The sequence below is a fragment of the Rattus norvegicus genome, chromosome 5 (genome assembly GCF_021556685.1).
Source record: "Rattus norvegicus strain SHRSP/BbbUtx chromosome 5, alternate assembly SHRSP_T2T, whole genome shotgun sequence".
In the NCBI taxonomy this organism is placed as follows: Eukaryota; Metazoa; Chordata; class Mammalia; order Rodentia; family Muridae; genus Rattus; species Rattus norvegicus.
In genome coordinates, this window is record NC_141538.1 from 139,038,555 (window position 1) to 139,065,833 (window position 27,279).

The following is a 27,279-nucleotide window of genomic DNA, read 5'->3' on the forward strand; positions in this document are numbered from 1 at the left end:
AGTGATGGGTATTAAATGTATTCACAACATGTGTCATCCATCACCACCATCCATGTACAGAATGCTCCGTTTTCATTTTCAGAACATGAAAACTATCCCCAACAGAAGATCTGTACCTGGAGCACAGGAGTTGACTACCTTCCCCAGCCCACAGCAAGTGCCTTTCTTTGTCCTCTAGTTTTTGAGGACGCAAAGTGTCCACTATTAAGTGTAACCACAGGCGAGCTTCCCTGTATTGGCCCATTTCACTCAGCTTCTATCCCCACCTCAGCCAATGCCGGTTCCCTGCCTCTACTGTGTCCACTGTCCTGCACACAGTTAATCTACCACTCAGCTGCTGAGGGATAGCCTCTGTCTCTGCACTACTGTGGAAGGTGCTACCACAGATGTTGGTGTGTGAGCATCGTTATCTGTCCCTGCTTTCTGCTCTTCAGGCCTTGTTGCCAAGGAATAGAATGTCTAGATAAATAATTCTATAACAATCATCTACTATAATGGTGTCATTTTATTTTCCCAATGTAATACAGAAAGGCTCCGATTTAAGGTTGGGCTTAAATGTTAGCCCAACCTGACCGATATTTTTATTAAACCTCACCAAAATTCTCAATCATCTTGTCCCTTGTCCCACCTTCCTGAAAATACCAGTCCTGGGAAAGTTTCACTAATCTTTATCTATGTCGCTGGGTGCTGGAAGGGAAACGCCAAAAAAGCACACAGAGTAAAGCCGCCACAGATTCATGGTCTCCATCTTCTAGGTCGGTCTATGCGTTGCCGGTACTGGAACTCCTGGCTCTTGCTCCTGACGAACAATCTCGTTCTCCACACTAAAAAAGCTGAGCCCATCTTCTTTCCTTCCCACCCCCACATGTGAGCCTTCATCTTTAGATATCCTTATCTCGCCTTCCTCAGGGGGAAAGATGTTCACTCTCCTGGTTTCTCTTCTGTTGTGACAAAAACACTCAGACCAAAAGCAACTTCAAGGAGGAAAGGGTTTACCTGGCCTCATTTCCAGGTCACAGTCCGACACTGAGAGAAGTCAGCATCAGAATTTAAGCAGGGAAGAGGGACACTGCTTACTGGCTCCTTTTCTAGATGCCTTATGCAGTTCACCTGCCTAGGGACTGTGATGCCCGAAATGGGCTGAGCCCCCCTGCATCAATTCATGATCAAAACAGTAACTCACGCAGTCATACTCACAGACCCAGGCAATTGCTCCATAGGGGCTCTCCTCTCAGATGACTCTAGGCTAACCAGGACAATCATCCTCTTGACCGAGGTCAGTCCCATTACCTGTCATCTAGGTCCTATTCTCTAGTCCTGCATTTTTTTTCCACATGCACATAATCTTCCTCTCTACTAGTATTTGGCCAATCTCAGACAGCCCTGATATCAAAAATGAGGATACAGGCCTAAGAGTATAACTCAGTGATAAGACAAGAAAATACCCACTTCTGGTGGTTTAGTCTAGTCCTTCCCAGCTGTCGTCCTCTTGGACAACATGCCCCTCACACACACTGTTCTGTTTTTGTCAATGTTCTGGCAATGAATGAGAATCTGTAAATGTCACATCCAACTGGACGGTTTCCCGTTCTTACAGGTGCCTGCTGTTCTCACCTGTCCACTCTTCCACAGAAGCCTTCTTTGTTCTGTGACATCGTGCCTGCCTGCACTCTCGTCTAGCCCATCTTATTCAGCATTCCTCCAGGCTCCTCTTTCTCGTTCTTGTTTTTTTAACCAGTATTTAAATGTTATTCCCATGAAGCCACTTTGACTCTCTGCCCTCCTCTATGGTGGTAACAGCTTGGCACCTCGGATACACCTTGGTTCAATAGATGACTGCATCACTGGGTAGCTGTTACAGCAGTTGGAACAAACTCAGGAGCGTGGCTGAGACTCCAGGTGTCCTTTAATTATAACTTGGACTTTTCCTTCTTCCTCAGAAATAAGACATTACCTGTAACAATCGAAAAGCTGCCTTCAGCACCGCTAGGCAATGTTCATGTGACCGAGATCTCACCAGTAGGAGACAAATGGAGTTCTGCACTGCTTCCAGGCATTCCTCTTCCTTGCCTCTTCCTATTTCTATGGGCTGAAACCCGAGTAGCCAATCTGATGCCATCAAATGGAAACCACGCGACAAAAATAAACCGAAAGGAGAAACCTGGACCTTTTACAGTTCCAAAACGCAGCCTACAAAGTTTTTAATTTTTAAATGTGTGTGCATGCGTGCATGTGTGTGTTGCAGGTACATGGATTTCACACACATGTGAGGTGATCAGAGGACTCTGTCAGTTCTCTCCTTCCACCCTGCTGAGGCTGTCTCTCTCATTTTCACAGCTCTGCACACCCTAGGCTGGTCAGCCTGCAAGCTCCTGGGCCACGCCTACCTCTCCCTCCATCTCACCACACTGCTGCCGGGATTATAGACGCATGCCACTGCATCCAGTGTTTTGTGGGTTCTGCAGATCGCACCTGCCGAGCCATCTAACAGCCGTCTTCTCTTTTGGACCAATCGTTTTCCCCTGAGAAGTCACACATGTAAATTCTATTATGGAGATATATTCCCCACTACTAAAACCATTATGATTTGAGCTTGCTGTCACTCTCAGCTAATTCCTTACTACCTTGAGAATGTTACTGAAAGGACATGATGTAAGGACAGCACGCATACCTGTAACCCCCGAACTTAGAAGGGAGGAGGAGGAGGAAGAGGAGGGGGAAGAGGAGGAAGAGGAGGAGGAGAAGGAGGAAGAGGAGGAGGAGAAGGAGGAAGAGGAGGAGGATCAGGAACTCAAGCTCAGCTGACTCTAAGTTCCTCATCCTTCTGCTTCTAAGAGCTCAGGAACAGTCTGGTCATACACTCTTAATTTTTCTTTTAAAAAAAATGCTTTTTTAAAATAGGGTCTCACTAGCATGGAGCTCCTTGTGCAGACCAGGGTGGTCTCAAATTCTCAGAGCTCTGCCTGTCTCCACCTCCTTATTTTTTTTTAAAGATGGCAGGATTTTTTATTTTTTTTATTTTTTTTAAAGATTTATTCATTTATTATATATAAGTACACTGTGGCTATCTTCAGATACATCAGAAGAGGGCATCGGATCTCTTTATAGATGGTTGTGAGCCACCATGTGGTTGCTGGGAATTGAACTCAGGACCTCTGGAAGGGCAGTCGGGTGCTCTTAACCGCTGAGCCATCTCTCCAGCCCGGATTTTTTATTTTTTATTTATTATGTATACATCATACAGCTTTCTGCCTGCATGTATGCCTGCAGGCCAGAAGAAGGCATCAGATTTCATTACAGGTGGTTGTGAGCCACCATGTGGTTGCTGGGAATTGAACTCAGGGCCTCTGGAAGAGCAGTCAGTGCTCTTAACCACTGAGCCATCTCTCCAGCCCCTCCACCTCCTTTTTTGAGATGACAGGTGTTCACCACCATGCCTGGCTTCTGATGCACTTCTGTCTGCATTTCTCTGTGGGTATGCCCCTCCTTTTGACAGGATCATCTGTCTGCTGCTATCCCGCAAGGCTGACGACAACTCTTTAAGCCCTAAGCCTGCACACCATTTCAGAATAGACCAATGCTTTGTTTCTCTTGGTTCAAACTTTCGAGACCTTTAGTTCATTAATCGTGTCTCGATGACTTGGGCCCTCCTCCACGTGGATCGTTCACACTTGGTGAGCCGAGATCAGCGCGCTCCCAATTGTCAGCCGAACAACTTGGCTTGGTTCATCCACCACTTCCCCAGCTACCTTCTGGATGTCACAGTTATAGTCACCAACAAATAATAAAGTGACACATCCTGGCCTGGGTATCATCCCCGACTCTTCCCCAGTCACCTGACCACCACACAGTCCCCCAGATCTGTAGCTGCTTGCTTTTTCCCGATCATCTCCCCTATGCTTGCTGGCTTAGTGTAGGCACTCATGATGCACTTTGAAGAGCGAAGAGCACAGTTGGCCACCACCGGAGCGGCTGGGCCCGGCTGGCCCTACGCAGCCTGTGCTCTGCGAAGCCCCAGAAGGCTCATTCCGGACGCAGATCACTTGCTTAAGGTTTGCATTGCTTTCGGGCAGAGTTTAAACCCCTTTACTTGGCGCCCGAAATTCCCCACAGCCTGGTTCCTGCCCTCCTCTCTCAGTTCATCTTCTGATCACCATTAGCCTCGGGCTCTCAAGTCATATGACCAATGCCCCCGTTATGCAGCTGGTGATTAATTCCTTGACTCTGTGCACCCAGGTCCTTCTGCCAGGGATGGTGTTAGAGCATCCCTGAACAAATTTTCTCCCCAGTGGACTCAGACTTGGTGGTTGGGAAATCCTAAAAATCGAATTCAACGGATCGCAAAGCAATAAAAAACATTTTTGAGTTATAAAGTCTCTGATATTTAAAGTGTACCTAAAACTGCCCCCATTTAACAAAGTGCATGAGTATAGTCTTCCCTCTGAAACAGATACTGAAGAAATGGTCATTTAGCATCTTAGCAAGTGCAAACACATGTATTTTAGGCCTCCCAAATGTCTCACATCTAGAGGGTAAGCTGGGAAGCTGAAGGTCAAAGTAAAAATGAGTTGTAGGTGGAAAGAGGCCAAACAATAGTTCTGCCCTCCACCTACAACAGGGGGATCATTTTCTGGCTCTGAGGAAAGGACTGGTTTTGAATCATGAAGGGACACTAAGGAACAAACAAATACGAGGCCATAAAACTAGAACAACCACTCATGTGACTTTTCACCCTAATCGGCCTTCCGTCTATAGAAATATAATTCAAACACACATAACCTTAGACACAAGAATACAATTCACAGGTGGCTTCAATTCCTAAATAAGATATACTTTAAAAAAGGTTAAAAGTGATGTAGCAACATGAGAATGGCCCGACATAAATGAAGAGAAGAAAAATGTACAGCATCTATATGTAAAACAAACAGAATCTATATGTAAAATGCACACCATGAACATGTCAAATGCACACATGTGAACAAGGACTGGCACAGAGCATACACGGTCGATGTTGGTTATGTTAAGACGGTTTCTTAGTTCTGCCGCTTGTTTGCACTTCAGGTTAAGCGAGATGCTCTGTATGTCGTAGGCTGTATCACGGGAGCCCTGGAGCTGCTGACTAGGAGCTGGCAGCACAACCCATGACTCCATGTGAGTCCATGCCTTGCAAAGTCTCATAAATCAAAATCTCCTCACCCCCCACCCTGCTTTAGGACTGTTTAAGAGGAATAGAAAAAGACTATAATTTAAACCTGTCATAATTTTTTTAAAGATGTGTTTGTTTTATTTATATGAGTATACCACTATAGCTGTCTACAGACACACCAGAAGAGGGCATCGGATCCCATTACAGATGGTTGTGAGATTGGTTGCTGGGAATTGAACTCAGGACTTCTGGAAGAGCAGTCTGTGCTCTTAATCGCTGAGCCATCTCCCCAGCCCCATAATTTTTGTCCAATACTTATCAGAGGAGGAAGCACGTTGTAAAAGAAAACCTAGGGGCTGGGGATTTAGCTCAGTGGTAGAGCGCTTACCTAGCAAGTGCAAGGCCCTGGGTTCAGTCCCCAGCTCCGAAAAAAAGAACCAAAAAAAAAAAAAAAACAAAAAAAAACAAAAACAAAAACAAACAAAAAAAAAACCTAACTACCTCTCTGGTTCTTTCTTTCTTTCTTTCCTCCCTTCCTCCCTTCTTTCCTTCCTTCTCCTTCTCCTTCTCCCCTTCTTCTTTTTCTTTTTTTTTTTTTTGGTTCTTTTTTTCGGAGCTGGGGACCGAACCCAGGGCCTTGCACTTCCTAGGTAAGCGCTCTACCACTGAGCTAAATCCCCAGCCCCCTTCTTTTTCTTCTTTTTGTTTTGTTTTCTGAGACAGGGTTTCTCTATGTAACAGAGTCCTGGCTGTCCTGGACTTGATTTGTAGACCAGGCTGGCCTCGAACTCACAGAGGAATCCCTGCCTCTGCCTTCCGAATACTGGGATTAAAGGCATATGCCCTGCCCAGCTTCTGTGTGTGTTTTCAAGAGATTCTGCTTTATTTTATTTGATATGAAGAATTAGAAAAGCAGCAGAATTTTGTCCTTTCTAATCTAGTACAGAAAACTGAATTTTTACCATTTGGAAATCAGAACTGACCCTCAGCATGAGACATTTGAAATACTGCTTTAATTGCTTTTCTTGGTCTGAGAGATCAAAATATTATAACCCCCAAAATACCTGTTCAAATTGTAACCTTACTGCTCCCCAAGCATAGGTTTACACTTAAACCCGAATACTGAGAAAGCAGTAGTAAGGACCAACACGGTACGCATATAATGAGACCCAAGTATGACTTAAATGATACTTTCCAGGCTAAAGTAAAATGTCATTGGATCTAAATTATTCCATTTTAGGCTTTAGTACTTCTGTATTTTTTTTTTTTTTAAGGTTCAATGGGCCTGCTCCTTTGCCAAAAATACGTTAAGTTGTTCTTGACACGGGGGTGGAGGGGGGGCAGGGCGGTGCGGGGAGGGGAACCGTTTCAAGTATCCCCACTCTGGCAAATCCCACAATCCCCCGGATGTGAATGTACTTTGGCCTAAAAGTAAATTCGGCTGTATGATCATTTTTTAACGACATTTTTACAAGTATGAACATATTGCTCAAATTTGTATTTAACATAGTACGTAACAAGGAACAGAATTTAAACTTTCACATATGGTGTGTATACAGCTGTCAAGAAGTCCAAAACATTTAAATTTCTTTCTATTTTCAAAATACAATAGGTTTGCAACAGCCTATGTATTTGCAACGTTTACTTCACCGGTCTCAAATTCAGCCAAGGCAGAGAATTTGCAACAGTGCAGAGAAACGGAAACTCCTTACAGGGAGGGACTGCAAGGCTGAAAGATGAGAAATGTACAGCCATGCAAAGCCTCGCTGTAGAGAAGCGGAAGGAGATGGCCTATGGGTGACAGAATGGTGAAGACATTCAACAACGCACAGCGTGGATAGGGAAGGGTGAGATGGTTGTGGGGTAAACAGGATAAAGGAGCCGGTGCTCGGATGGTGAGAGAAGTGGATGGAGTTGAAGGCTGAAAGGCAGAAGGCAACTGACTTGATGACCTCAGACGCTGGTGTCCCCACCGGCCTGCAGAGCTTCATCCGGATGCAAGGTTGCGCTGGACGAAGCTAGCACGACAGTCCTTTCCCTCGGCCCACGCGCAGGACACAACGGTGTCTCCCGGGCCTTTGTGGCTGTCGGGACCTTCGAGGACAGTCACGAGCACGCCGAAGCCCACCAGCCCACATGAAGGAGCTCACCGGGGATCCGAAGAGATCTGGAATGTGCACCACGGGAAGAGCAGGTCCGCCCTGCGGTTGAGGTGGGATTTCCCTGAGAGCCTGCAGAAGGTGCAGGGGTCGCTCAGCTCCAGCGGCCCAGCCGCTGTCATGGCAACCGCGCTCAGCAGGGGACGCGCAGGCGCAACCCGGCGGGAGCCTTGGAGACTGTGCACGCTTTTGGTGCCCTGGGCCGTTCTTCCTGTGATGACTGTTGTTACAGCGCACGTCATTGGCCTCAATGATCTAGAGACTACCTCATTGGCTCCGGAGGTGGCAGTAACTATGACAACAAAGTACCGTGTCTATATAATACCCAAACTGCGAGTAAACACAGGGTTCTATTTCTCGAGTTGCTTCCCTCCAAGCTCTACCTGTCTCCTTATAATTTGTTTTTCTGTAAGTGACTTCAAAAATTGGATGTGAGAGTTCACAATAGGAGGGTGAGATAGAATTGAGTTTGGAGGCAGTTAGTGTTATACAGTAAATTCCAGTCCGTGCCCCCTAGGCTATAGAATGAAACTTTGCCTTTAAAAAAAGAAAGAAAGGGGGTTGGGGATTTAGCTCAGTGGTAGAGCGCTTGCCTAGGAAGCGCAAGGCCCTGGGTTCGGTCCCCAGCTCCGAAAAAAAAGAACCAAAAAAAAAAAAAAAAAAAAAAAAGAAAGAAAGAAAAAGGCGGATACTGTCCATGTCAGCAGCTCTCAATTTAGGGCCAGAATTCGTCGTAACAACTGGAATAACTATGGTAAATTTTCACACTTTTGGACCCCGCTAATCACTGTGACATGAATTACCATGTCATTTGGAGCACACAGTTGAGATGAACTTTAGGTCTAGTTGGCAAAACTTCCAAGACAACAACAGGCTTCGCCCTGGTACAGTGCTGTAAAAGATTGACTTTCCTCTGCACGAAGAGCCTTGGCTGTGACTCATCTGTACAGGGGGATCTGTGCTGCTAGAACGAGGAGATCTTCACGATTATGTTCATGAGGGATCCACTTCTGATTGTTTTATTTTTTTATAGACTAAGTCTTGTGATGCTCAGTCTGGTCCTTTTTTTTTTTTTTTAAAGATTCTTATTTATTTTATGTGAGTACACTGTTGCTGTCTGTCTGCAGACACACCAGAAGAGGGGATCAGATTCCATTATAGATGGTTGTGAGCCACCATGTGGTTGCTGGGATTTGAACTCAGGACCTCTGGAAGAGCAGTCAGTGCTCTTAACCGCTGAGCCATCTCTCCAGATCAGATTGTTTTAATAAAGCTTGACTAGAATTACTGTGAAGGCTGGAACCCTTAAGAAAGCCTTACTTGGAGTTGGGGATTTAGCTCAGTGGTAGAGCGCTTGCCTAGCAAACACAAGGCCCTGGGTTTGGTCCCCAGCTCCGAAAAAAAGGAAAAAAAAAAAAAAAAAAAGCCTTACTTAGCATTGACTTAGCATTGACAAATCTGTTTGGCTTCTTATATAATGCAAAATAAATATTTTTAAAATGATTTCTGTACCTGTAGGTTTACCTTGATAAGTTAATGTGCACCACTGCATGCTAGAGCCCAAGGAGGCCAAAAGAGGACACCAAATCTCCTGGAACTAGAATTAGTCATTGGGAGTTCTGTGGGTGCTGGGAATGCATCTTTGTTTCTCTTCAAGAGCAGCAAATACTAGTAACTGTGTCTTCTGCTTTCAGCCCCCAAAGAATTTTTTTTTTTTTTTTTTGAGCTGGGAACCGAACCCAGGGCCTTGCGCTTGCTAGGCAAGCGCTCTACCACTGAGCTAAATCCCCAACCCCTCAAAGAATTTTTAATAATACATTTTAACACAGGCTCAGCTTAAATCTTCAGATGTTCTTTTTGCAAGATCCCAGGTGCTTGTCAAAGCTGGGATTTTGGAGGCTCTCTTTTTGGAAGCTTTTGCTTTGCTGGTATCCAAAACACCACTTACATTTTTTGGTCTTACTCTAGCTGCGAGCCCCTCCTCCTGGATCATCTGGGGTCCCTCCTCAGAATAGCATCTCCTATTTTCTATTAGTTCTTCCTTGGCCTTAAAAGTGCTTCCCCCCTCTGATCTAAAATGTTCATTTCCATCACAACTCACTCCCACCAACTAGTTTCAGCAGCACCACCTCCATAGGAAAGGTTCCTTGGTCCTCCAATCTAGATCAAATGCCTTGTTTGCCCTCGCAAGCATTCCTACCTGCTAAAACACACACAGATACACAGACCCCTGGAACTTCTACCTGGGTAAATACTGTTTTTAAAATTTCAGAACAAACTATAAACGGAGAGGAAAAAGTTAGTGAGTGTATAAACAAGGTAGTGATTCTCAGGACTTTAATAAAACAATCTGGAGTGGATCCCTCATGAACATAATTGGGAAGATCACCTTGTTCTAACAGCACAGATCCCCCTGTACAGAGGAGTCACAGCCAAGGCTCTTCGTGCAGAGGAAAGTCAATCTTTTACAGCACTGTACCAGTGGCGAAGCCTGTTGTTGTCTTGGAAGTTTTGCCAACTAGACCAAAGTTCATCTCAACTGTGTGCTCCAAGAGACCGTTTTCACTCCTGGGCGCCACACTTCCAGATTTCATTGTTTCTACTTATCCTGCCACTTCTGTTTATGTCATAATTGAAAGTCTCTGTATGCCTTACCAGGCTACCCTTCCAACTCCATGACAAGTCACACTGTGAGTTGTACTGTAAGCCAGTTTTTTCCATTGCTCTGGATCATACCCAAGGCCTGCACATGCTAGCCAAGTGCTCAACCACTGAAATTTATCACCGGACCCTAATCAAAGCTTGTGTAGAAACCTACTTCTACATAATTAATAATAGCACCCCCGGCACACACACCCAACCAACCGTGTTCAGGACTATCTTATGGCTTCCTTACTGGAGAGTTTTCTGCACTAGGTATACACTCTTACTCCAAAACAGGTTAGTGAGAACTTCTAAGTTTCTCAGGGACTCAGTGATCAATGTGTTGGCCTGATCCACCGAGAAAAATGGTAACTGCACCAGTGTAGTGAGTATAAAGGGCCAGATGTGAGACCAATACTCTATCTTCGCATTACTTTACTCTACACTGTAGATGCGCGTAAACTGAGATCAAGTCAAGGGCTTCACTCATGGAACTCGGTGAATCCCAGCTGGCTATCCAAACCCACACGTTATCACACTGTACAGCTCCCTCAGGGCAGAAGCAATCACTTAGCTCCTGCCAGGGCCCAAGTGGAAGGCTGGTTATTTACCTGAAGAACAGTTCTAAAATATGTGAAAAGTGTTGTTTAACTGTGGAATAAATCTAGGACAAGAGGCAAAGAGCGGATGTAGAGAGGTCTGTGATCTACAGACTATCTTTAGGGTAGTATCTGCCCCATTCCTGTTTTAGTAAACATACTTCTTTTTATAAGACCCAGGTCTGATTCCTAGCACCCACATGGAGGCTCACAACCTCTCAAACTCCAGTTCCAGAGGATCTGACTCCCTCTTCCAGCCTCCAAAGGTACTGCATAGCCATGGTGTATAAACATACATGCAAGCAGAAACACTCAAACACATAAAGTAACTCAGTCTTAAGAGGAAAAACAGTAACAAAAAAAACCCAGAAACCCACCCTTCCCAAGTGTCCCTTTATGGGCACACACTTTATTGCACATACATTTTTGTACATCCAGGTCCCAAACGAGACAACGCTCACTCATCTTTCAGACCCTCACAGCGCACAAAGGCCCTGGCAAAGGGTAGGCACTCGATAAGTACTTCTTCAGAGCATGACCATTCATGCGCCTACGATCTTTCTACTGTACAGCAGGCTGACAGACAGCAGCTCCAGTCCCGTCTGCTCTGCAGAACACGCAATCACACAGTCTTTGTGAATCTTGTTCACTTTCCAGATCAAGGTGTCCAGTGTTTCACAGGCCTTTGCCCGCACACTGTTTTTTGCCACTTCTTCACTGTGTTTATCCTTAACAAAGGATTAACTTTAGTTCACATCAGTGGTGAGAACCCGGCTTTTAACCCTAGGGGAGCATCCCTTCAGTTTCTGTCACATATAAACGCTGTGTGTCGAGACCGAAGGTCGTCTACGATCTTCTCTTCTATCACCATGCCTCTTGCTACCTCGTCCTCAGACAGCAGTAACTTTGTCTCTGAGTCTTTGGTTACAATAATCACAAAGGACTTTATTGACTCCAGGATATTGGCCACCACTACTTGATGCTGGTAAACTTCCAGAGCATTCCGAGCCCGACTAATGATAATGTCCGGGTCTGTCTCCAGCTTGAACGAAACTATAAATGCTTTGGGAGCCCAGTCCTTAACCAGAGGAGAGAGCATCTTCGGCACCATCTTCATTGTTATCTGTACCAGAAAAAGCAAAGTTCAGTAAGTCAACACTAGCTGTCCCCCCAGGGGTCTAAAGTCAAGGGCTGACTTTTGCCTAAGGTAAGTGGGCTTTCTTACAGTTTGCAAAGTTCTTGCAGCCCAAGGCTAAATGCCAAAGACTGGGTTCTGTAGGTTTGTTTAGGTTCATATCGAAGCCTGGACATCCATTTTGCTGCAAAGTATGTTTTCTGAACCTGTACTGCTCTGCCATTTTCATTAAATTCTCAAACATTCCCCTTCATTTGACTAGTTTTAAAGACAGTGTCCCAGTGTCCCTGGCTGACCTAGAGTTTGGTATATGGACCAGGTTGGCTTCAAATTCAGATCTGCCTGCCAGTCTCCAGAGTCCTGGGTTAGAGGTGTGAGCTGCCACTGTGCCCGGCACTTCCTTGAACTCATTTCAATATTTTTCAGTCTTTGAGAATCTTATACATTGTATTTTATCTCTTTTTTATGTATTTATATTCATCTCTTTTTTTTTTTTTCTTTTTTTCGGAGCTGGGGACCGAACCCAGGGCCTTGCGCTTGCTAGGCAAGCGCTCTACCACTGAGCTAAATCCCCAACTATTTTTTTTTTTAAAGCAAATCTGAAGATAACTATAATCTGTTCATGAAAATATTCCTTTGGCAGGAGTCCAGTAATACTGGGTTTTAAACCTCTCCGTCTAAAATAAGTCACACGCCGGTGGGTGTGGCTGCTGATTTCTACTTACGTTTCTTTTTATTTATTAACTAAAAGTATTAATACAATCACTAGAGTACTGAGGACAAGACTGAATTGGTCTTCATTTGCTTAAAGTTCCTGCCGTTTCCTAACTTTATACAACCAAAGGGGGGACACTACGACATTCTGGATATTTTTCAAGGCAAAAAAAAAAAAGGGATAAACTGGAGATCTTTAAAAGTATTTTTAAAGAGTATGAGTTCTGTCTGCAAGTGTGACAAGACGCACACACAAGCTCCTACTTGACCTCTCTTCTTGGCATTTACCCCCTGTGTGCGTCAGGAATCCCTTGCAGACTGAAAGCAGTGCCAGCAACTACCGGTGTACTTCTCTTCCTCAGTAACACTTGGTTCACGTAAGGTGCTCTGGAATGCGTGACTTAACAATCCCAAAGGTGCACCTCGTACAGTACAGTTTCATTGATAAACACTGCTCACATCAGCCAACAAATGTCTATGATTCCCTCAGGTTCCCAGACACCAAATCACCTTCAATCCTTAGCAGCGACACTATCCTTCCATTCCTCTCCCTGAAATTACAATCATCCCCATTTATCCTTCTACTTCCTAGCTCCAGAATGTTAGGATTTTCTTTAAAAAAACAAAAACAAAAAACCCTTTTACTTCTGCTGGAGGGTCGCAATTAATGGATGGTGCGTCTGCATCCAAACAACTATTGTCTTTTTCTTCTACCTGTGTGTCTCCGGCCTCCTCAGGATAAAGTCCAAGGGTCTTAAGGAATGCAAAGGTTTTGAATACAAGCAGGCAAGCTGCCTCTTCAGCCTTACCAAAGCACTTTGGTTCCCAGAACATTACCCAATTGCAAACTCCACCTTCCCCACTTGATCATGCCCTCTGCCCATCTTTTGATGAGTCATCTCCGTCACCCCGGACTCCCCCATCTCACTACCCCGGGATCTGACTGCACTTTACATACCTCCACTACAGCGTTTATCATTCTGATCTGTGATTATGGCTGGTGTGCAGGCCCTCGCTAGATTGTGAGGTCCTTGAGGGAGAGCAGGGTCTTATTCATCTCTGTATTCCCAGTGCCTAGCTCACACAGAATGATGAAAGGCCATCCAGATCAAGAGGAAAGTAACCCAAGATTGGTTTTAGGGGGTCAGATCTGTGGAAGAGAAGAGCCCATCACCTGCAGTGGGCCACCAGATGAGTGGATCTTGTGTTCAGGCATTTCAGAGACAGGAATATAGAAATCTGACACTGCCGCGGCCAGGTAAAACATCGCAGAAGAGCCTGTGAAGAAAAACGGAGTATAAGAAATCGGGGAAGGGCATGGGATCTTTTCTTTTTAACTCGGGTTCCTCTGCTGTGGGGTAGGCAGCAAGCATGAGGGAAAAGAGGCTAGGGAGAATGGCTCTACAGCCAAGAAACCTTTGAATTTCTTAGAGCATTCACCTAATGGATTGAGAGCCAGGGCCGCAGCCTGCAGCAGATGCAGGTAATCCGCCAAAGTGGTAAACTCTACAGCCAGGAAGGTGCCGGCAGCAGCTGCCTCTTGGTAGCTCTGCAACGCTGCAGCAAAGCCTGGGAGTGCATTCTCTTCGGCCTCCAGACTCAGCTTGCCCGATTGAGCTGGGCCAGAAGGCCGAAGGGCTGACAGCCAGGCCTGGGGCGGGAAGCGGTGGGCGTAGGGGAAGGCCGAGCGTGCTCGGTACAAGAACAAGACCCCATAGCCGGCAGCCAGGAAGACCTCCGCCGACGCTGCCCCGCGTCGCCCGCTGCTGAAGTTGTCCAGAAAGCGCACGGCTCGCGCTTCCAGAGGAACCTTAGTGCCTCCAGACGTGACCAGCACCACCCGCCGGCCCTGCTCGCCCAGCCTGGCCGCAAAGCGAGCCATAACCTCGGCCCAGCGCGCAGCACCCTCGGGACGCGGCAACTCAGCCACCAGGTCCATTTCCGCCATCTGCACCGTAGTCACCCCACGCTGGAAACACACAGCGCCCCGGCACGCCGGGCCGCTGGCGCCACGCCCCCTTCCGGATACCTGAGCTGCGCGCAGCCGCAAATAGTGACTGTGTCCCTATTCCCTTTCCTATGTCCGCCACTAAGTCTTGACCTCGCCAAGGCTTGAAATGCTTGGCTGTTCTGTCAGAGCCAGTCGAAGAGGATCGAGAAGAAGAACCTTTCTCGAAAATCCAGAAAAATTATACTTCATGTGGGTTTCCTAGTCTGGAAAACGAAATGGTTATTTTTTACCTATACCGGCCACCATATAGCTCTCCCGAATCTCGGGCTACATTGCAATCAAGTTCTGGCCATTTAACCTTTGAGATGCGGAGTTTGTGCTCTCCCCTCCCCACTTGCCGCTGTTAGTCCCGCCCCTCCCCTTGCCCTTGAAATCCTGACTTCCGGGCTGGCCCGTGGTTGTCACGTGACACCTCTGACTTGCGAGTGCTAGCCAGGCAACCGTCCTAGAGACTGACGCCGCTGGCCACACCATGAACGTGATCTACCCGCTGGCGGTGCCCAAGGGGCGCCGGCTCTGCTGTGAGGTGTGCGAAGCCCCGGCTGAGCGGATGTGCACGGCCTGTACAGTCACTTATTACTGGTAGGCCCTGGAACATGGGGCCTGGTGCCTCTGCGCCCTCCCTGTCTCCCAACCATGGGTCCGGCCTTGTGTGTCTGTTGTATGTGGCCTTTTCTGCCAACGACCCCACAAGTTCTGAGTGGGCTTGAAGACGCGTGTCTAAGACTTCTGCGTCTTCTCCCAATCTGCTGGTTTTTCACCTGATGTTTTGCAGGCCTCCTACTGCTGCCATGTTGCAAACTGTTCCAGGTGCTGTAGATCTGTCCCCTCAAAGCTCAGGCAGAGCTCGGAAGACAGAGAAATACACATATGATCATTTCAGGGAGAAATGGAAAGTTAAAGGAAATGGGAGGAGAAATTGGGCAGACAACGTCTCTGAGGGTTGACGGTTGGTCTGAAGATAAGGAGCTAAAGAACCAGTGTTCTTGGGGTTGGGGATTTAGCTCAGTGGTAGAGCGCTTGCCTAGCAAGCGCAAGGCCCTGGGTTCAGTCCTCAGCTTCAAAAAAAAAAAAAAAAAGCCAGTGTTCCTGCCCTAGAAAGGGCACAGGTAGGGCTCTTAAGTAGGAAAGACCTGTGTCCTTCAGGACGGGAAAGAAGACGAATTGGCCAGTGCACACAGCTAAGGGAGTTTGAGTGTAGGGGAGGTAGTAATTCAAAACGAGAGGGTTTTATGTGTATTCATATTAACATATAAGACAGGGTTTCATGTAGTTGGTCTCAAACTCACTATGTAAGCTAAGGATTGAACTTTTGAACATCGTACCAACACCCCTCAAGGGCTAGGGTGACAAGTGTGTGTTGCCATACCTGATTGGTATAGTACTAGAGATAGAACCCCAGGCACCGTGCATACCAGACAAACTAAATCACATCCCCCTCCCTAGACTCTGTTTTGGGCCTCGCAAAACCAGGATGTTGGCCTTCCAAACTTAACTCATAGCCAACTGACTTGTATTTTTAAAAGCTTTTATTATTCACTGTACATGCTAAATACTGTCACTCCTAAGGCCTGAGACTTCTGAGGAGGGTAACATGGTGACTGGGGTAGTATCTAAAAAGGACGAAATAATGTTTGTGTTGAGTATTGAGAGGCCAGTATGGCCCTGCTATGTGAAGACAGAGAGAAGAAGGGTTGGTCTTTCTAGCCATACAGAACTGGTTTGGACAAGGGAGGAAAGACCTTGGCTGAAGGCTAAGTGGGAAAGAAAGCCATGGGGGGCAGCCAGTGAGTTCCACATTTCCCACAGGGGTGCCGTGAGTAACTCACAACCTGCATTTATACTAAGTAATGTATATGCAGAAGATGCATTTCTTCCTATGAGTTGAGTGAAAAACAGTTTACAAGTCTGATTGGTTAGGAGGAAGAGTTTAAACCGAGAAAGATGCAGGTTTGGGCTAGGCAGTGAGACAAGGGGTAGGGATTTGGAATGTATTCCTTGCAAGCCCGTATGGGTGGCCTTCAGTTGGTGTGATGCCTGCGTTAGTGAGGTTGGCAGGCAGCAGCAGTGTGGTGCACAGGAGAGTAGACCCTGACTCACCAGAGCAGAGGCCATTGGTCATGCAGTGACCCTTCCTTTCTCAGAGTGTCCCAGGTACCCTTCCTCCATGTTGTGCGTGATACATCTGTCCTCAGTCTTGGCAAGTGGCCATGGGCTAGAGTCCATCATTCCACGGCTCAGTAAAGCAGCCTGACGTTTTTTGTGAAAGTCCTACTATTTGCTTCTGAATATTTATTTATGTTATAAACTATGAATTGAATTGTGACTATGTTCCTGGGTGACAGGTCATTAAAAAACAGGACATTTATTTGTGTTGGCGTGTGTGTGTGCGCGTGTGTGTGCACAAGTCAAAAGACAACTTTCAGGAGTGAGTTCTCTGTAGCTGCAGGCTTTACCGCCACCTTTTTTGCTCCCAGAAATAATGACTCTGAGAATGAATTATATATGAAGAAATGCCTACGTCAATAACTTTGGCTCTGTTCCCCAACTAGCTCATATCTCAAAATCCTATTCATTCTGTTCTCTGAGTGCCACATGACAAGTTACCTCTCCTTCAGTTTTATGCTTCTGTCTCTATCAGCATTCCTGGGTGAATCTCCTTCCAGCTCCTGACTATCCCAAAAATCCTCTATCTGTATCAGAATCTTTACCTCCCTACTCCCTGCCTCAGCTCATAGCCCAATAGCCTTTTTTTTTTTTCTTCTTTTTTTCGGAGCTGGGGACCAAACCCAGGGCCTTGCGCTTGCTAGGCAAGAGCTCTACCACTGAGCTAAATCCCCAACCCCGCCCAGTAGCCTTTTGCAGAAGCTTTCACACATTGGACAAAAGATTCCCTCCTCAGTTCTCTGCTTCAGCATGTGGGTTCGAGCCCAGGTCATAAGGCTTAGTGGGAACTAAACATTTTTAAGAAGGATAATTTTATAAACGTATACATAGAAGCATTAGGAGTAGATGAGAGGACCCTTGGTTTACAGTAGATCACAGCATATAGAGAATAGTAATTTGCAGTATTTTCCCTTTAATTGAATGTGATACAAGCTTAACAGCCCTCACTGGCCAGCAGGAAGAAACTGTCAGGCGGTATTTGATGATAAGAAGTGATAGGAAACTGGGTGTGGTGATTCACGCCTATAATTCCCGCACATTGGAGCGAAAGGCAGGAAGGCGGATCACAGTAAATCCAGGGACAGCATGAGCTAAGAGTTCAAGGCAAGCCTGGGCTACAGTGTGAATTGTCTCAGTAAGAAAGGGAAGGAGGGAGGAAGTGAAAGGAAGAAGGAAGGGAAAAGAACGAGAAGCTTCAGTGGATGGTAGAATGTGTGCCTTGCATAGGGCATCCAGATGGAGGTCAATAGACCCTGAATAAACCATGTCTGTCTCATAAATGGCTGAATCGTGATCCCAGCTCTTCCTTTATATCCCAGACTGTGGCGAATGTTAGGGTGAGACAGCTCAACATGCATGGCACCCAGAGATGTATGAAGAAAGTTGTTTATTTAGAAAGGCAAACTTTATCAGTTACCGTCAGTGGAACAAAGGTCAGGAAGTTGGATACATTACCTTTTCCATTGTTGGCAGGGACTCAGCCTGTCTGTCCCTCTGCTGTGGAACGTGACTGTTTCTGAATCCCAGTGAACTGTTTCTGTTGATCTGTTTTCAGTAATTCTCTAATTCACCCCCACCATTAAAATAAAACAAAACAACAAGGCCCTTAAAACACATTCTACCACTTCTATGGTAATAGTATGGTTTGTAAAGAAAATACTCTACCGTGTTTCTGTTATTTGAAGAGGAGGAAGGAGAGAGAGTGGTGGCTGCAGCCATGTAGTTCCCATGGCTGCTTTTGTGCTGCATCCGGGTGCTTGAGTTACTGCACCTGAGACCTTGGAGCTCCTGAAACATAGTAGCTCTTGTCTGGAAGAGACACACTGGCAACCTTTCCCCTAGATTATAGTTACCTGTTTTGTAATATGCATACTGTGTATTAGAGCCCATAAATGTCTTGTGCTTATGTGGAAATGGGTCATTAGCAGTAGAAGTGCAAAAGCCAGTAAGTGTATTTATAACCAGAGCCTCAGAATGCACAGAGCTGCAGCTGACAGAGGCAAGGGGCAAATAGTCAGCGGGGCAACAGTAGTTGGAAGCATTGTTCGTCCCCTTTCAGTAGTGAGTGGAACAACTAGGCAGGAGATGCCTAAGGAAATGTAAGACTTGGGCAATACTGTAAATTAACTAGGCCCAGCCAAATCTGTAGAACAGAGTGTGCATCCAGTGCACATAAAACGTTCTCGATGTGTTAGGTCATAAATATGGAAGGAATAAAATCACAGAAGGTAGGTTTGGTTATGGTACAATGAAATCAATAACCAGCAACAGAAGGAAAATCGGTAAGTTTACAATCAGGCCAAAATAACACACTCTTTAAAATCCAGTGGGTTGAAGGGAGACTGAAAAATGCTTTGAAATAAATGAGATGGAAACAACAACACACTGAAACCATACTTCTAGGGTATCATTGAATTCATAGTTCCCATGGATTTACAGCTGTTAATGTACACACTAGAAAAGACCTCACATCAGTAACCTAGTATTCCATACTAACCTACAAAGAACAAAAAATATATTCTTTAACCCGTTCACGAATGGCTCTTCATTAGATGTAGACACGCTAGGAGAAGGAGCAGAGGTGAAGGGAATGGAGAAGAGGAAAAATTGTAGAAAGGATAAACAGACATCAGTTCCTCGAAAAAAAAAAAAACTGACAAACCTTTAGCTAGAATGTTTGGAAAAAGAAGATTCAAATTACTAAAGTCAGAAATGAAGTCGGTCCATTATTGCCAGCCTCGCAGAAATAAGGGAAATTATAACAACATTCTGGATGCCTGTATATCAAGAAATTAGATAACCCAGGTGAAAATCAGACACACCCCTGAAAAGCAACCAAACTGACATAGGAAACGTCTGACTAGATCTAAAACAAGTGATGGAAGACCAAAACCAGACAACACAGGCTGCTGTATTCTTTCTCCTTTAAAGGAAAATGAACACAGATTCTCTAATTTGTTAAAAAGAGGAATAAATAATTCCTAACTCACTCTATAAGACACACAATGTCCCAGTAATAAAGGTAAATAAAGCGTCACAAAATTACAGAATAATATCCCAAACGAATACAGACATAAAAGTTGTCAAAGTTTCAGCAAACCAAACCTGGCAGCACATACAAAGGATTAGACATCACGGGCAATTGGGATTTATTTTAGGATTTCAGTTTAGGTTGAGTGTGTGTGTGTGTGTGTGTGTGTGTGTAAAAACACCATACTAACAGAATAGAATACACACACATGATGTCTCATTAGATGCAGAAAAACCATTGGCTAAAATCCAGCATCATAATAAACACAGTAAACGGGTGGGGGGGGGGATTCCTGCTACTTACTAAAAGAAAATGAGTTTTAAAAAATGCAGAGCTGGGTTGGGGATTTAGCTCAGTGGTAGAGTGCTTGCCTAGCAAGCGCAAGGCCCTGGGTTCGGTCCCCAGCTCCGAAAAAAAAAAGAAAAAGAAAAAAAAAATGCAGAGCTGGTGGAAGCACAGTTGAGTCAGCCCCAAGAGCAGGAGAGTGGGCCCTGCACCTTGCCTAGGCAGCTCAAGGAGCTGGCTCTGGAGTGCAGGTGCAGTTGAGGCCAACCCCAAGGGTTTGGGAGCAGGAGAGCTGACCTGCCGCCTTCCTATGGCAGCTTTGGCTGGCATGGCTGAAGCAGTGCTGGAGAGCTCACCCTGGTGGTTTGGATAAGGTTGGCCAGGTCAGCTATCACCTAGGCCCAGATCCAGGCCTCTGAATTGGCCCACCCCAAAATCTCTATCATCTACAAATGGCTGGGATGCATGAAGCGGCCAGTCCTGCTGTTCCGAAACTGCAGGGTCTCCATGACACAGGGCAGCAACAGGATAACTGGGAGGAGTGTCGATGAGGATCCAATATTGATGGTGTTGTAGAAGCCTAAGGTCTCAGAAGCAGACCAGTGACTCATTGCCATGAGCATTTCCAAGTGAAGATGTGTGGACAGAGGGATGTAATGTGGGACACACTGACACACTGCAGCTTTCACAAGGAGACGTTTTCTATCCTTTGTTTTTGTTGTTTGTGTGTTGTGTTTTGCAGAGAAGGTTGCAAGGGCAAAGAGTAGATATGAGGGGACAGGGAGATGATCTGGGGTGCATGATGGGAAACTCACAAAGAATCAATACAAAGTTTTCTAAAAACCCAGAACAACAGGAAATTAACATCATGCTCACTTGTGAAGACTGCGAACTTCTCCATGGATGAGGCCCGTGAGTCCAAACGCTGCTTTCACTACCCTTCAATATTGTGGGAGGGGTCTAGTCAGAGCGCAGCTAGGCAAGGCAATGACGAAAGGCAGCCAAGCTTGGAAAAGGACACAACCTCATTTACAGACGCCATGACCTCATCATGGTGGCCGACTGTATATGTCAGCCTGACTGAAGTAAGGGATGCCGGATACTTGAAACACCTTATTTTTGGGTGTGTTTGCGGGAGAGAGGAGCATGTGGCCTAGTAGACTGAGTCAAGGGGATGCTCACTAAGGAGAGTGGGTACCTATCCTGCATTCCACTGATGGTCTGAACCTAGCAGCACGGCACAGGGGTAATCTGCTCCGTGTGTGCTGGGGCATCCGTCTTCTCCTGCCCTTGGCGATAAGCCTCCTGGTTCTGAGACCTTTGGGCTCTCGGCCTGAAGCAAGTAGATCCTCTTCTGCTTCCCTGACCTCTAGTCTCAGCCTTTGGATTCAGTTGAATCACTGCTCTGGCTTTTCTGGTTCTCCAACTCAGGAAGCATTATAAGTCTTTTTTTTTTTTTTTTTTTTTTTTGGTTCTTTTTTTCGGAGCTGGGGACCGAACCCAGGGCCTTGCGCTTCCTAGGCAAGCGCTCTACCACTGAGCTAAATCCCCAACCCCGCATTATAAGTCTTAAAGATTTATTTTTTCAATTGTGTGTGTGTTGGGGATGGGGCACACGAGAACGGGTGTCCACAGAGCACAGAGGAATCAGATTTCTCTGCACTTGGAGTTACAGGGGATTGTGAGCCACCCAGCATGGGTTCTGGGAATCCATCTCGTGTCCTCTGGAAGAGCGTCAACTGTTCTTAACTGTTGGGCCATCTCTCTAGCACCCGTTGTGCAACTCGTATGCTCAAGTATCACATGGACCAATTCTATAATAAATACTGGTTTGCCCTGGAGGATCCTAACAGGCTTATAACACAGAAACCATAAAGAACTTAGAAAATCACAACTAAGCAACGAACACAGCAGGACTACAGGATATGCAGAAGTAGTTGTATTCCTATAAACTAGCAATGAACAATTTCAAAGTGAAATTAAGGATGTTACCTTATTCAAAACAGGATAAAATATTAGAGAAAAACTTAGTCAAGGAAGTGTGTGACTTATACATTGAAATATCATAAAAGATGATATTTGGTCAGTCCAAAAAGAAAACCGACGTGATCCCTTTAAATAAGTCTTACTCTACCGAGAAGGTCCTGAGGTGGAAGGGAAAGCATTAGACAGGAATAATATGCTATTAGACATGTAAATATGATGTGGCCTTAAACCAGCCTTCTTCTTTGGGCCAAATCCTTAAACAGTCCAGAGGTCTGTCTCTGACCAGTAACCCAGACAGAAGAAAGGCCCGACCTTTATAACCTTCTAGGGGTGGTGGGAGGAGTCATGTGCTATAAATTGAGTTGTAGAGCAGACTGCCTAACAAAACAATGCTGAAAGAAATCAAAGACATTGACATACTTATTACTAAGATAGGTGCAATCCCCAAATGTCTATAGATGCAATGCAGTTCATCTGAAAGTCCAGCTTAGACAGGCTGACCCTGAAATTCACACAGAGATCTCAAAACTTACTACTGTGCTACACGCAGTTTTTAAAGATTTATTTTCTTTTATGCTATGGGTATTTTTCTTCCATGCATGTCTGGTGTCATGAATCCACTGGAACTGGAATTACAGACAGTTTGAGCTGCCACGCGGGTGCTGGGAATCGAACCCAGTGCTCCTAACTGATGAGCCACCTCTCCAGCCCCTACAGTGCTTCCGTGTTAAGGACAGTACAGGAGAGAGAGGCTATGAAACCCTCGTAAACGTTCACTGAGAACAGACGGTCCTTTAACAAATGGCACTGAGTCAAATAGATATTCACGTAGAATAGATAGACTTAGATCCTTTCCTTCCCCCTCATTCAAAACAAACAAACAACAACAACAACACCCTGTATCCGGAAAACATAGATGTTAGCCATGAGACTGTGGGAAGCTAGAAGGAAACGTAATCGCAAATCAGTGTAGTGCCAAATTTAACATCAGAAGAACCAAAGTAGGTGAGATAGACGTGTCAAAATTTAATTTCTTGTTTGTTTTCCAAGACAAGCCCTTGCTGTCCTGGAACTCTGTATGTAGACAAGACTGTCTTCAAACTCAGAGATCCTCCTACCTCTGGGACTAAAGGTGCAACACCATATCCAGCAAATCTTTTGAAAAAGGGGGAGAAGGGGGAGGAAGTGCTGCAAAGAACATGGGCACAGAGCTAGGAGCTGTCTGAGTGCAGTTCTGGGAGCTAACGGTGAGGGAGTAGTCAGGCCTGACCACATGAGGGCAGTCTTGGGATCTCTCTGGTGGTCTCCAGGGCTGGCGCAGGTAAAGTGGAGTCACTGTGGGACCTGATTTCAGTAGTTGACACAGTCATCCCAAGCCTGTGACCAAGCTCACATAATGGAGAAATACATCACCAAGCCACAGAAACTGAACTGGTCCCAGCAAGAAAAACAAGCCGAGTGTCTGGAAACCCAGTCGCCAGGGGTCTCCACAACAGGATAAAGGATGGAAGAAACAATGCAGCAGTCACCTGGCTGCCTCGCCCTCCTGACCCACATCTGGGAGCTGTGAAAAAGAAGTGGTCTGAGGAGTACCACTCTGCTTCTGTAGAAGTAGCCACCGTTGAGCACAACCCTACCCCATTTTCCACCAGGCTCTGTGAACCTGCGATTGGGCTGGTACTCTTCAGGACTGACCATTCCTTCCCCATCACTGTGTCCATGACCGATGGAGGTAACTTCCTTTTCACCATGAGGACTTAACCACTGAGAGATTAAAACAGCAGCAGATACCGGTGCCCAAGAGACTGTCTCATGAGCTAGAAACTTTATACCAAGGACCCAAAAGGAAGCAACACACACACACACACACACACACACACACACACACACAGAGTGCCTCCTGACCCACTGCTGCTGGGCTCTCTACCCCAGGAAACCATCTGGGCCTCTGTCCCCTTGAGAAGTCCCAGCGAGTTAAGATGACTTCCTTTGTAAGGAAAAAACAGCATGTGTGCTGACCACTAGTCACTTCCAGACTAGACCTGGCTTCCATGCTGCCTCACTTGGGGGGAGGGTTCCTCCAGGAAATTCAGCCCCAGTCTTCTCTTCACTCAGCTTGGGGTACACCTTTTGATACTACAAAGGGAAGCAGTTAGAGTATCAGAATTGATTTATTAGAAAGTCCTCACTCTAACCTGGGTTTTGTGATGTAGAGCTTCCATTCATTCAAATTGATACCTTCAATCCCAACACTTAGTAGGCAGAGGCAGACAGCTCTTTGTGAGTTCAAGGTCAGCCTGATCTACATAGTGATTTCCAGGCCAGTTAAGGGTTATATAGTGAGACCCTGTCTCAAAATAATAATAAATAAATATTGCTTAGAAGGAAGGAAAAGGAGGATGAGGAGGAGGACAAGGAGGAGGAGGAGGAGGACAAGGAGGAAGAGGAGGAGGACAAGGAAGAGGAGGAGGACAAGGAGGATGAGGATGAGGAGGAGGAAGGGGAGGAGAAACCCATAGGATGGGAGAAAATCATACATCTGACAAATGTCTTATATCCAGAATATATTACAAATTCCTAAAAGCAGCAAAACGATCCAGTTCTTTCTTTTTTTTAAAGGAACATAGGATTTAAATAAACCTTTCTCCAAAGGAAAATACAAAAATGGCCTATTAGCACAGGAAAAGATGCTTGTTATTCATTGGGGAAATATAAATCCAAACCATCATGAGAAACCCTGTCAAATCCATTTGGATGGCTGCAAACACAGACATTAACAAGAGTTAGCTGGGCAGGATGTAGACATTAAACCCTCATACCATTGCAGGCTGAGGCAGGAGAATTGCCATGAGTTGAAGGCCAACCCGAACTGCATTGTGAGTTCCTATCTGGGCTACAGAGTGACACCTTGTCAAACAACCAACAGAAATAGATGTATTTTAACAAAATCTATAAACCAAATCGTCACTGTCCTTTCCAGAACACTAAAGACGCTGGCTTTGGGCCTTTAAACACCTCACTTATTGCTACTTTCTCAACTTTAACATGATCAAACAGATTTTATTTCCAGAGTCAAGTAGTTACACTCAAAAGTGTCTCCCACATCACAGCGACTAGAAAGCATGCCCAGTGCAGTCTGTGAATGCTTGCCCCATCCCCCAGCAAGCCTGAAGCTATCACTAGTGGGACTCTTTGCGAGACTGACTAGAAAAAAGGTATGTTTATGAAGTCTTTCTTAGACCCATATCATAGGTAAATTCCTTTACTTTTCCCAAGAAAAAGTCTCAAATTCATCAGCTTCCGTCCTCAGATGTGCCCAGATGACCCTAGAACAATAGAAGGTGTTCTTTGTTGTTCTTAGCGGAGGGGCCACAGCATACATGCGTGAGCAGGTGTCTACAGAAAAGATCTCCTCATGTGTCCCCTCTCCAAACCCAACAGCTTTTACTTGTTCAGTTTAAATAATTTTTTGGTTAGCATACAAAGAAAAGGATTTTATTGTGACATTACACACACGCGCGCGTGCGCGTGCGCACACACACACACACACACACACACACACACACACACACACACACACTTTCCTTTTTCATATCACCCACTGCCCTCTTCCACCCTCCCTTCCCTTCCTGCTGGTTTCCTTCCCTACTTCATGATATACATTTCCTTCTGCTTCATGATATACATTTTCCTCACCCTCTGTTGTTATTCCTTCCCTTTAGATATCCCCCCTCTCCTTTCACACTGTCCCACTTTTATGGTGTGTGTGTGTGTGTGTGTGTGTATTACAGGTCTGAGAAATTGCAGTTTGTTTTCCTTTAACGTAATGGTTTCCCGTTCCATCTATTTTCCTTAGAAAGTCATAATTTCATTTTTCTTTACAGCTAAATGAAATTCTGCTGTGTAGACATCCTACATTTCCTTTATTTATTTGACTGTTAATGAGCATCTAGGCTGGATTCATTTCCTGCCTATTGTAAATCATGGAGCAATAAACATAGATGTACACAAATCTTTGTGGGCACGTGGACATCAGTCCTTCAGATGTATGCCCAGACATGGTATAGCTGGGCCACATCCAAGTACTCTTTCTAGATTAAGTGTTTAAACAAACCTTTTTTAGAGATTTATTTATTTTTATTCATATAAGTACACTGCAGCTGTTTTCAGACACACCAGAAGAGCATCAGATCCCAATGCAGACGGCTGTGAGCCACCATGTGGTTGCTGGGAATTGAACTCAGGACCTCTGGAAGAGCAGTCAGTGCTCTTAACTGCTGAGCCATCTCTCCAGCCCAGATTAAACGTTTAAAATACTTAGTTATTTCATCTTATTGTAAGACTGTTTCGCCCCCATGTATGTTTGTGCACAACATGTGTGCCTGGTGTCCTCAGAGCTCAGGAGAGGGGGTTGGGACCCCCTGAAACTGTACTTATGAATGGTTGCAAGTCACTGTTCGTTGAGAATCAAACCCAGGTCCTCTGTAAGAGCAAGTGCTTGTGACCATGGAGCACTTAGTCTGCATCCCCACCAGCAGTATAAAAAGGTTCGTTTTTCCTACTTATTTCCAGCATTTGTTGTCTTTTTTTCTTCAGACGGTTTTCCTATGTCTGTCCTAGACCTCACTCTGTAGACCCTGTTGGCCTTGAACTCCTAGAGATCCTCCTGCCTCTCCCTCCCGAGTGATGGAACTAAAGGTGTGTGCCACCCCTTCCTGGCCACAGTGCAGTGTTTATTCATGTACAGATGTGAGAGAAAATAGGTTTTCTTCTCAGAAAAGGCTTTAGGCTCCTGCCAGGTTTGGGTGGGGCTGACTTTTCTGGAATTTAGAGCTGGGAGGAGGCGGAGGTCAGGATGACGCTGTGTTTTTGTTGTCAGTGGTCCTGTGCATCAGAAGGCTGACTGGGGCAGCATCCATGCAAAGATATGCCAGCTGCTGATCCCTCTGCGCACCAGCATGCCCTTCTTCAACTCAGAGGAGGAGAGGCAGCATGGTCTGCAGCAGCTGCAGAGGCGGCAGGCAAGTCCTCCAGCCGGTCATGCTGAGGGTGGGGCCTTGGGCTTCATGCTCCCAGTCCCAGTGCCAGTCATTGGGTCATTTCCCACGGTTTCATGGAACACCGACTGGACTGGTTTGCTTGGGTGGCCATAAGATGGGGGCGTGGTACAAACAACAGCCATTCATTTTCTCAACACTGCTGGAGATTGAAAGTCCAAGTCAAGGTTTGTACCTTCCCCCTCCCCTCTCATTCCCTCTTCTTGTCCTTCCCCCACCCTCCCTCCCTTGTCCTCCCCCCTCCCTTGTCTTCCTCTACCCTCCCTCCCTTGTCCTCCCCCCACCCTCTCTCCCTTGTCCTTCCCACCCTCCCTCTCTTGCCCTCCCCACCCTCTCTCCCTTGTCCT

The 27,279-nt window shown here is 45.8% G+C and overlaps 3 protein-coding genes across 34 annotated transcripts in view; 1 reads left to right on the top strand and 2 right to left on the bottom strand.

The window, feature by feature from the left end:
- The window catches only part of Ccdc30 (coiled-coil domain containing 30), a 92,969-nt gene extending 85,511 nt beyond the window's left edge, over nucleotides 1–7,458 (bottom strand). For 7 of the 24 annotated variants that reach the window (XR_015619857.1, XR_015619856.1, XM_087549890.1 and 4 more), the window contains exon 1: nucleotides 7,297–7,436. The gene's annotated coding sequence lies outside the window, so the exon portion shown is untranslated. 24 annotated transcript variants of the gene reach the window in all.
- A 3,468-nt stretch (nucleotides 7,459–10,926) lies between these two features.
- On the bottom strand, nucleotides 10,927–14,776 carry Ppcs (phosphopantothenoylcysteine synthetase). Of its 5 annotated transcripts, XM_087548307.1 has the most exons (4): nucleotides 14,706–14,776; nucleotides 14,426–14,610; nucleotides 13,571–13,674; nucleotides 10,927–11,670 (listed from the first exon to the last, which is right to left on the bottom strand). In XM_087548307.1, the coding sequence occupies exons 3-4, from the start codon at nucleotides 13,661–13,663 to the stop codon at nucleotides 11,347–11,349; spliced, it is 417 nt and encodes a 138-aa protein (XP_087404433.1). In that variant the 5' UTR covers nucleotides 13,664–13,674; nucleotides 14,426–14,610; nucleotides 14,706–14,776; the 3' UTR covers nucleotides 10,927–11,346.
- A 78-nt stretch (nucleotides 14,777–14,854) lies between these two features.
- Nucleotides 14,855–27,279, top strand: part of Zmynd12 (zinc finger, MYND-type containing 12) — a 32,871-nt gene continuing 20,446 nt past the window's right edge. For 4 of the 5 annotated variants that reach the window (NM_001436820.1, NM_001436819.1, NM_001436821.1 and 1 more), the window contains 2 exon segments: nucleotides 14,855–14,989; nucleotides 26,755–26,896. In NM_001436820.1, the coding sequence (NP_001423749.1) occupies nucleotides 14,880–14,989; nucleotides 26,755–26,896 (252 nt within the window). In that variant the 5' untranslated portion in view covers nucleotides 14,855–14,879. 5 annotated transcript variants of the gene reach the window in all.